Below are 9,966 nucleotides of genomic sequence, written 5' to 3' on the forward strand. Positions count from 1 at the left end.
AGGCACCATTTCTACCCCCTGCCGCTTCTCCATGTTTCCTCTTTGGGCCCAGCCAGGCCAGGGCTGGGCTCTGGAGTCTCCCTCCTTTTTGGAAACCCTGAGCAAAGTCTGTTCGGTTGTTTGAGTTTAGCCTGGAGAGGGGCCGTGACTCAGGCACACACAACGCACCAAGGGAGACGGGGGCTCTGCGGGAGCAAAGGGGCACTTCCAGCCATCGGCCCCCAGGACGGAAAAGCAAAGGAACATTCAACGATGGTGAAAGGCCACGTTCTAAACCGCTAAGCGGAAATTGAAGACAATTAGCCTGTGGAATTCCCTGCCACAAGATGCCATGGCTGTCAAGAGCGTAGAAGGATTCAGAGAAAGGGCAGGACGTCCCTAAGGACAAGGAGCAGCCGAATACAGTGGGAGGACAAGAGGCATAAACGCTCCTGCTTCACCGCAAAAGCCAACCACCAAGTTCGAGCGGGAGGGAAGGGTGCTCGGAAAGTAATTCCCACATTGTCCACCAGGGGGCGTCTCGCCCCTTCCTCTGCTCCAGCCGGCCCCAGCCCCTGGAGAGGGGACGCTGGCGCTCACGGCCGAGGCTGGGGACAGGGAGGTGGGTTTTAAACCGCAGCCGACCCCAGCGCACCGCTAGGCTGGGAGCCGGGGAAAGGCAGAGGGGCAAGGCCCCCCCGCCCACACACACACCTGGATCCAGAGGGGTTTCCCAGCAAAGCGCAGTTCGAACTCTGAACCTGCTGCTCTCCCCGGCAGAGCTCACCTCTCCGCCATGGGGGGGAGGGTGGGGGGGTGCTGCTGGGACCCAGGGGAGGGGAGATGGAAGATCCAGGGGGGCCACCTTCCCCCGCCGCCAGCGTAGGCTGCTCCCTCGCGACCGGCCTAGCTGGGCAGAGCCCAAGCCAGGGTCAGACGGGCTACCCTGAGGGTCAGACGGGCAATGCCGGGTTACTGCTCTGGCCACCATAGGAGACACGGCCCCTTCCGCCTCTGACCTCTCGCTCCCACGCCCGGCCGCAGGTCTTGGAGGCTGCGGGCACAGGCCATGCCTGGAGGAAGGACACAGGACCCTGCGGGGAGCCCCGGGGCCAAGCCAGGAGCGGCCTGGCATCTCCATTGAGCGAGGACACAAGAAGCAGGTGTCGGGAAAGCCAAGCCCGTGGCTCTGCCAGGGCAGACCCTGCAGCAGGCAGGGGAGGGAAGGGGCGGAGCGTCACGACGAGATAGCCAATCCCAGCCCACACCAACTGCGCAGTTGACACCCAATCGGAAACGTTTATTGCAAGGTGTAAATATCCCTTTACAGAGATGGGGTTTGGCTGGGGAACGAACCACTGCCCGGCGGGGGCAAGAGGGGACTCAAAGGCAGCCCAGACCCAGCACGACCCGGTGACACCCGGACGAGGCCCCAGCACCAGAGCCGGCCCTGTAACGCACGGTGCAGCAGAGACGGATCTCGGATGCCGAGGTCAAAGGTGCCATGTACACACCCGGCTCACCCGGGATATTGCACTGGGGAAAGGAGCCCTGGGTTTTGGGGGATGGTGACGAGGTTCTCTCTAAAACTTCCATGTGTAAAGGCAGCGAATATTTAAAAAAGGGCTTAACCCTCCCCCCTCAATGAATAGAAGCTGGGGGGAGAGATGCCACCGCCCCACTCAGCACCAGGCCCCACTCAGCACCAGGCCCCACTCAGCACCGCAGGGCCAGCGCCCCAGAACGGCGAAACTGACCAGAATCAGCATGTGAAACCCAGCGCTCTAGCTGGTCTCTCCCTGTCCCTTGGCAGACAGCAGCCTGGCATCTCCAAGGGTGCAGCAGAGCAGGGGCCCAGACGGACCAACCGAAGGGCTGGTTCGCACAGAGTACGGAAATAGGGAACGAGCCCCAGAAACTCCCTCTACTGAGCAACGCAGCTGGGGCGCAGGGTTGGCAGAGCATCTGACACCAATGGCTTTGCTGGCTCACCTCCAGGCGCTGGGGATCTCAGGGCCCAGAGCAGAGCACCCCCAGCACACTCAGGGCCCCATGCATCTCCCCAGTATCAGCCCTCCATGGCCCTGCGCGGGGGCAGGGCTCACCCCAGTGCATCCCCTTAATGGGAGGGAGCCCCCCAAAACCCGACAGCAACAAACAGCGAATTGACACGTAAACCAGAGAGGTCCCAGGAGAACAGCCGTCCGGGGGCAGGGCTCCAGTCGGGGGCAGGGCAGCGCCTGGGGACAAAGACAGAGGTGAGACCAGCAGCTGCTGCCCCCTTCACCCCCACCACGCAGGGCCAGCCTCTGCTTCCATTCAGGGCAGGGGGCGACTGCTGCCCACCTCGCTCTTGGTGCCTTGAACCAGAGCTCAGCCCGAGCTCACCCGACTGCAACCCCTCAGTGGAAGGGGCTGAAAGATTCCCCCTCCTCACCCCCCAAATGAGCTCTTCCATCGGGTCTCTGGGAGCAGCCCAACCCCTGCCGGAAGCCGCTTTCCGGGCCAGAAACATCGGGGCCTCAAAAGGCCACCCACGCTGCACAGCTCCCCCAGCAGCTAGGTGCAGGGTCCCCCCCCCCCCCCCATCCCAGACAGCCCCCCATCCCCTGTACCTCTCAGCTACTGCCTCCTTTGCTGCTTCTTGGCTGGCATGACGGGGGCGAGCTCTTCCTCCTCCTCCTCCTCCTCACTCTCCTCTTCCTCAGACAGTGCCCTCCTGTGCACTGGGACACACGGACAGGCCCCTTCCTTGTCATGCTCTCTGTGCGCTGGGTCTTTCCCACACAGGGGCACCCTCTCCCCTCCCCATTCTCCCGGCTCTGCTACCCCCGACCTCCTCGCTGCCCACGGCGGAGACGTGCCCACAGGGGGGAAAGCGAGGGGCCAGGGCCAGCTGCTGATGACACCACGCAACCAGCCCAAGCCCCTGAGTGCTCAGTGGGCAGCCCAGGGGGCAGCTCTGGGGCATGGTTATGGGGCCAGCCGCTCAACTGACCCACGCGCCCAGCCAGGCGGAGCGGGAGCTGGTTGGGGCAGATAACAGCACTCGGGCATCAGACCCTCCTCTGCAGACGCAGCCCTACTCGGGCAATGACCTCTCTGCAGGCAGCAGATTCCTCCCTCTCTCCGCCCCCCCGGGCCTCTCCAGAAGGAACCAGCCACCTGGACAGAGCCCCCGGTCGGCATTTCCTCCTGGGCCGCGTCCTCTTCCGCGCCCAGCACCCCCCCAGCTCCTTACTGATCTGGTGCCGCCCGGTGAGGTGCACGGGGCCGGAGCCGGATTTCAGGTGGAAGGTCACAGGTGGTTGGAGCTGGAAGTTGTCCAGGCTCAGCTGCGAAGAGACAGCGAGAAGCAGCGGAGTCAGCGGCAGGGCCTGAGCCTGGGGCTCCCCCACCGCAAGGAAGGGCTCTGGGCTGGCCCCGAACCACGTGGTGCTTCCTGCCCAGGCTCCCGCAGCGCCCGAGGGGGCAGCGCAGCCAGTCAGGGCGGGCACCCTGCAGCCACGGCATTAAGGGCGGGGTGAATTTCAGTGAGCGAGGAACCACGGAGCAGGGAAAGAACACTGAAGTCAGGCAAGTTCCCACACGCACAGCCCTATCGGTGCCTCTCAATCCCAGCCGCCAGCCCCCTGCTAACCCAGCCCTGGGCTCCCCACTCCCCAGCTCGGTCCTGGGTCAAGCTCTCCTCTGATGCAGACAGGCAGCCCAGCCACCAGCTAAACCAGGGCTTGAGGCTGCAAAACCACCCTGCTGCCCCACTGGAGGGGAAGGGGATTCCCTCCCGCTGCAGCAGCATTCGAGTTTATCTCCTCTGTGGGGTCACACAAACAGCTGAGCAGGTCCGATTCTGTAAAGCAGAGGGCCGCAGTGAGCACAACCAGGTATGCTGGGTAAAAGGCCTGAGAACACACCCAAGGCTTACACACGTCCCCAAACCCCCAGCCCCGGCAGGGATCGCCCCATGAGGCCCTCTTACCACGGGCTGGCACGACAGTTTCAGATTGGCCACCGGCACAGCAATCTCCTGGTTCTGACGGTTACGCCCCACAACTTCCACCACGTTGCATTCGTCCTTTGCACCACCTGTAAGGCAGACCTGGAAGGGACCAGAGCGAGGGGTTAATGGGGCGGCCACCTCAGGGGGAGACGGGGCATCCAACCAGGGTCTGACTGCAAAGGACGGCTTGTGCCTGGATCAACTTATCACAACCCTGCAAATCAGGGTCCAGCCCCAGGATCAGACCAGTACATGGATGGTGCAAGCAGCCACCATAACAGTGGATAGGCTTGTCTCTGGGACACCGAACCCTGCTGCACCAGGGCACGAGCCAACCACTAACTGACTGCGTTAGCTAGGGACTTCCCTCAGCGGCAATTATTCCCTCACGATCCACTAAGGGCTTCGTGCACCTTCCCCTGAAGAAGCTGGTGCTGACACCTGTCGAGAGAGAGGATGCTGGAGCAGAGACACTGCCAGCCTGGCAATTCCTCGGTGACGTGACTTGCCCAAGGGCGGACAGGAACATACAGGCAGAGCTCAGAACAGAACCCAGGCGCTGAGCTTGCTCTAACCACAAGCACATGCCCCAGGGGGTTGAAACATGCCCTAGGAACGAGGGGCGCAGATAAATCAAGCAGACTGCACTGTGTCATGAGATTGCTCCCCCCACCTCCCTAGAGCAGAGGTGGGCAAACTACGGCCTGCGGGACCGTCCTGCCCAGCCCCTGAGCTCCCGTCCCGGGAGGCTCGCCCCCGGCCCCTCCCCTGCTGTCCCCTCTCCCCCACAGCATCAGCTCATCGCTGGCTGCCAGTCCTGCCACTCTGAGCGGCATGGTAAAGGTGCGGGGGGGTGGAAGGGGGGGGTTGGATAAGGGTCAGGAACTGCACGGGGATAGTCAGGCAAAGGGGAACAGGGGAGGCTGGATAGTGCGTGGGAGTCCCGGAGGGCCTGTCAGGGGGCGGGGATGTGGATAGGGGGCGGGACAGTCAGGGGACAGGGGGGGTTTGGGCAGGGGGTCCTGGGAGGGGGTGGTCGGGGACAAGGAGCAGGGGGGGTGGATGGGTCGGGGGTTCTGGGGGGGAGGGCAGTCAGGGGACAGGGAAGGGGGGGGGGGGTTGGATAGGGGGTGGGGTACCGGGGGGGCAGTTAGGGGACAAGGAGCAGCGGGGGTTGGATGGGTCAGGGGTTTTGAGGGGGACAGTCAGGGCAGGAAGTGGCAGATAGGGGGCAGGGGCCAGGCTGTTTGGGGGGCACAGCCTTCCCTACCTGGCCCTCCATACAGTTGCGCAACCCCGATGTGGCCCTCGGGCCAAAAAGTTTGCCCACCCCTGCCCTAGAGTGACACGGTTCCCCCGCTTGCACCGCCGGCGCTCTGCAGGATCCGGTGCAAGGGGAAGAAGATGCCGTGAGCCGCCCGTGGCGGCCCGCTCCGGCTGAGCGGCAGCCCTCCTCGCTGTACAATAGGCAGGGCCTGAACGGGAGCTGCGTTCATTTTGCTTAGGATCCTCGTTAAGACACCGAGCAAGGGCTCGTCCCACGTCCTGCCTCCACCAGAAGCCGCGGCTGCATGCTGCCGAGCCCGAGCGGGACCCGGGCGGGGGAGAGGGAAGGACAGCACAGAAGCCAGCCAGAGAAGGTAAGCGACATGAGCCCTGTCCTCAGAGCCAGGGTTCCCTCTTACCATAGACAGGGCCAGGATGTGCTCAGAGTCGTCATCTTCATCCACCTTAAAGGTGTAGGATCTGGTGCTGTCCGTCAACTCGCAGCCTGGGGAATCCACGTGAGGAGTCAATAAAACCGAAGGAGCTGGGTACTTCCCCCTAAAGATCCATGGGGAGACACTGGGGCCGCGCTGAATCCCCAGCTCTGGCCGTTCCCTCCTGCGGCTCTAGCTGGAGGCTGGCTGTGAGTCACCCCAGAGCCAGCTGCATTCCAGTGGTCCGAGAAGGAGCCCCAGCCCATCCGCACAGCCGGGAAGGGTGGCACTGGGCCTCCTTTCGGCGACGAGAGCTGCAGCAATGCACTGCCACCCAGTGCTCCAAATAGCTCCCAGCAGGTTCGCCACGCGGGGCACCTCCAGAGCCCCTCCCCAGCGCTTGGCTGCGATGAGATAACGGGCCGGCGGGCTGCCGGGAGCTCCCCAGCTATCGGGGAGGGAGCGAACAGCCATCGCGGGGCTGGGAGCAGCTGGAGAAAGGCATCACACGGTACCTGAGTTCTCATAGCTAAGGGCAAGCTTACCGGCACTGCAGCCAGGCCCCCCAGTTCCTCCATCTCAGCTGGATCCCTCCCCTGCCCCGTGGGGCCCATCACAGCGTGTCCCCAGCCAGGCCTCCCTCTATACCCCAGCCTTCATGAACCCCCAGTCCTCCCTGCCCCCAGACACTCCCCCCTTCCCCACCTTGACCTGCTGCCTTCCCTGCCCCACCCTAAATACACCACCCCCACCTCAATTGCCTGTAAGCTGTGTAGCCTATTTACGCAGTGCAGGCGCCCAGGGAACCCGCCGGGGGACCTGCCAAGGCCAGAGCAGGGGGCATCCTGCCCCCGGCACCCAGCTTGCCACAGCGGCGCAGCCTGGCCCGGCCCCACGTGCAGCCCTCCCCCAGCTCGGACCCCCACACCCCCAACCCTCTGCCCCTCATCCCCGGCCCCACCCCAGAGCCTGCACCTCCAGCTGGAGCCCTCACACCCCTGCACCCCAACCCTCTGCCCCGGCCCTGAGCCCCCTCCCACACTGCGAACCCCTCAGCCCCACCCCCACCACATGGATTTTGTTAGGTGCAGTGAGGTGCCCCACCTCGCCTCCTTATTGGCGCACATCAAATTAATTCCACACATGGGCGGGAAAAGTTTGAGGGAAAACTGCCCCAACTCCTCCCTGCCCCCCAACTTCGGTTCCCTGCCTCGCCCCAAACACGCAGAGACCCAGAGCTTCTCCCCCGACACGTGGGCTCCCAGCCTCAGGCCAACTCCCCACGTGGGCGCTCCCCGCCCCCCGCCTAGCGACCCCTGCCCCCCACGTGCGCGCTTCCCGCCCCCCTCCTAGCAGCCCCAGCGCCCCACATGCGCGCTCCCCGCCCCCCTCCTAGCGGCCCCAGCGCCCCACGTGCGCGCTCCCCTGCCCCCCTCCTAGCGGCCCCAGCGCCCCCACGTGCGCGCTCCCCTGCCCCCCTCCTAGCGGCCCCAGCGCCCCACGTGCGCGCTCCCCTGCCCCCCTCCTAGCGGCCCCAGCCCCCCCACGTGTCCGCTCCCCGCCCCTCTCCTAGCGGCCCCAGCCCCACCCCCGTGTGCGCTCCCTTGCCCCACTCCTAGCGGCCCCAGCGCCCCCACGTGCGCGCTCCCCGCCCCCCTCCTAGGGGCCCCAGCGCCCCACGTGCGCGCTCCCCGCCCCCCTCCTAGGGGCCCCAGCGCCCACACATGTGCGCTCCCCCGCCCCCCTCCTAGGGGCCCCAGCGCCCCACGTGCGCGCTCCGCGCCCCCCTCCTAGCGGCCCCAGCCCCCCCACGTGTCCGCTCCCCGCCCCTCTCCTAGCGGCCCCAGCCCCCCCACGTGTCCGCTCCCCGCCCCTCTCCTAGCGGCCCCCGTGTGCGCTCCCTTGCCCCACTCCTAGCGGCCCCAGCGCCCCACGTGCACGCTCCCCGCCCCCCTCCTAGCGGCCCCAGCGCCCCACGTGTGCGCTCCCCTGCCCCCCTCCTAGCGGCCCCAGCGCCCCACGTGCGCGCTCCGCGCCCCCCTCCTAGCGGCCCCAGCGCCCCACGTGCGCGCTCCCCGCCCCCCTCCTACCGGCCCCAGCGCCCCACGTTTCCGCTCCCCCGCCCCCCTGCTAGCGGCCCCAGCCCCCCTACGTGTGCGCTCCCCCGCCCCCCTCCTAGCGGCCCCAGCCCCCCCACGTGTGCGCTCCCCCGCCCCCCTCCGAGCGGCCCCAGCCCCCCCACGTGTGCGCTCCCCCGCCCCCCTCCTAGCGGCCCCAGCCCCCCCACGTGTGCGCTCCCCCGCCCCCCTCCTAGCGACCCCAGCGCCCCACGTGTGCGCTCCCCGCCCCTCTCCTAGCGGCCCCAGCGCCCCACGTGTGCGCTCCCCTGCCCCCCTCCTAGCGGCCCCAGCGCCCCACGTGTGCGCTCCCCCGCCCCCCTGCTAGCGGCCCCAGCCCCCCCACGTGTGGGCTCCCCCGCCCCCCTCCTAGCGACCCCAGCCCCCCGCGTGTGCGCTCCCCTGCCCCCCTCCTAGCGGCCCCAGCCCCCCCCCCCGTGTGTGCGCTCCCCTGCCCCCCTCCTAGCGGCCCCAGCCCCCCCCCCCCCCCCGTGTGTGCGCTCCCCTGCCCCCCTCCTAGCGGCCCCAGCCCCCCCCCCCCCCGTGTGTGCGCTCCCCTGCCCCCCTCCTAGCGGCCCCAGCCCCCCCCGTGTGCGCTCCCCGCTCCCCGCCCCCCTCCTAGCGGCCCCTGCTCCCCCAGTGTGCGCTCCCCAGCCCGGCCCCGCTCACCGAAGACGAAGTTGCCGAGACAGAGCCCGGCCCCGGCCCCGGCCGCCCGGCTCTCCGGCTCCAGGAAGGCGGCCATGGCTGCGGTGGAAGGCCGGGCTGGGGAAGGGGCGGATGCGGAAGGCGGATCGGATCGGCCCTGCCCAGAGCCCGGGGAGCCGCCCGCTTCCCCCCTGCGCCCTGGCCCGCCCCTCGCCGACCCGGGGAGGCCCCCGGTGCCACCTCCTCCGGGGAGGCGCCTGCCCGCCCCCAGCACAAAGCAGCCAGGGAGCCGTTCTCCGGGGGACCCCCAGCCAGCCAGCCGGGGGGTCTCAGCCCTCGCCGCGCCCGCAGCCACCCACGGCTGCAGCGGGGGCAAAACAGGTGCGAGGCAGGAGCAGCGCCAGGTCCCAGCGAGCCCAGCCCTGGGGGCGCCTGCCCAAGGCCCAGCTCGCTGAGCCGGGCTCGGCAGGGACCTGGGCTGTTTCCTCCCCGTTTTGCTCGGGCCCAGGGAAGGCGGCTGGGTTTACCGCCGGGCCACGGAACAAGACACTTACGCTAAACATCGGTCACAGGCCCCAGACCTCACGAGGGAGGCATTTTAGCTTTCGCCCCAAGCCCTTTCGCCCCATCTTCACAAACGTCCAACACGTTCAGCCTCTGGGCTAGAAGTTTTTTGCGTTGGCTCCGGCCCAGCAGGAATGTAGGTGTAGCTGTTCCTGGGGGACCGGCCAGATCCAACACCCAGATTGTCCAGCGCATCCCACCTTACACAGCTCCAGGCCAGGTGCCTGGAGGGTCTGAGAGCCCCTCAGGAGCAAATTTGCCCCCCAACGTCTCAACATTAGACCTCATCCTGACCTCTACTAGTTAAAGATTGGCTTAAAATGCCTACACATTTTAATAGGGGAAGAGTGCGTTCTGTTTGATAGGACACATTCAAATGTGATTGATAGCTAGAAACATAAATATCAAAATAGATGTTGCCATTCTCCATCTAAATGCCCCATTTGAATGTGCTCTGTGCCTCAGAGTCCCCACCTTAAAGACTTAGGTGGTGGAATTTCCTTCCTTTGAGGTTTTTAAGGTCAGGCTTGACAAAGCCCTGGCTGGGATGATTTAGTCGGGGTTGGTCCTGCTTTGGGCAGGGGGCTGGACTAGATGACTTCCTGAGGCTCCTTCCAACAGGGATAGTCGATGATTCTATGAATTATTCAGAGTTTGAAATTTGGCCTGGACGGAGTCTCTTTTCCTTGGGTAGGGGAACAAAGTTCAAAAGGAAGTTCCGAGGGATTGAAAAGTCACTTTTTGAGCACGAGAAGTAGCAGTGGGGGCTGCTAGTACAGAGGCAGGGGACAGATTAGGAGAGGGAACTCACTGAACACACACATGCAGCTAAATGCACACAAAGGAAAACAGGCCTGGCCTCAGAACAAGGGGAAAGGTCAGGAGGGAAAAGTGTGCTTCGTGCAGGTTTAAATGGTTTTCGGTCCTTGGTGCATTGTGCGTGCAGCGGTGTTTCCGT

At 65.8% G+C, this 9,966-nt stretch overlaps 1 protein-coding gene across 2 annotated transcripts; it reads right to left on the reverse strand.

Annotated features, from left to right (window-relative positions):
- Positions 1 to 1,258: 1,258 nt before the first annotated feature.
- On the reverse strand, positions 1,259 to 8,595 carry NPM3 (nucleophosmin/nucleoplasmin 3). 2 transcript variants are annotated; one of them, XM_037904539.2, is made up of 6 exons: positions 8,466 to 8,595; positions 5,665 to 5,750; positions 3,959 to 4,078; positions 3,221 to 3,314; positions 2,595 to 2,705; positions 1,259 to 2,219 (listed from the first exon to the last, which is right to left on the reverse strand). In XM_037904539.2, exons 1-5 carry the CDS (start codon positions 8,539 to 8,541, stop codon positions 2,602 to 2,604), a joined length of 480 nt encoding a protein of 159 aa, XP_037760467.1. In that variant the 5' UTR covers positions 8,542 to 8,595; the 3' UTR covers positions 1,259 to 2,219; positions 2,595 to 2,601. The 2 variants fall into 2 exon arrangements, 1 of the variants encoding a protein (XP_037760467.1); XR_006292521.1 differs by having other exon boundaries at positions 2,595 to 3,314.
- Between the last annotated feature and the right edge of the window lie 1,371 nt (positions 8,596 to 9,966).

Source organism: Chelonia mydas, chromosome 7 (assembly GCF_015237465.2).
Source record: "Chelonia mydas isolate rCheMyd1 chromosome 7, rCheMyd1.pri.v2, whole genome shotgun sequence".
NCBI classification, from domain to species: Eukaryota; Metazoa; Chordata; order Testudines; family Cheloniidae; genus Chelonia; species Chelonia mydas.

Coding starts and splice junctions, on each gene's coding strand:
- NPM3 (XM_037904539.2), bottom strand. CDS start 8,541: ATGGCCGCCTTCCTGGAGCCGGAGAGCCGGGCGGCCGGGGCCGGGGCC. Junction 5,751..8,465: donor TCTCGGCAACTTCGTCTTCG/GTGAGCGGGGCC, acceptor TGGATTCCCCAG/GCTGCGAGTTGACGGACAGC. Junction 4,079..5,664: donor ACATCCTGGCCCTGTCTATG/GTAAGAGGGAAC, acceptor GGTCCCTTCCAG/GTCTGCCTTACAGGTGGTGC.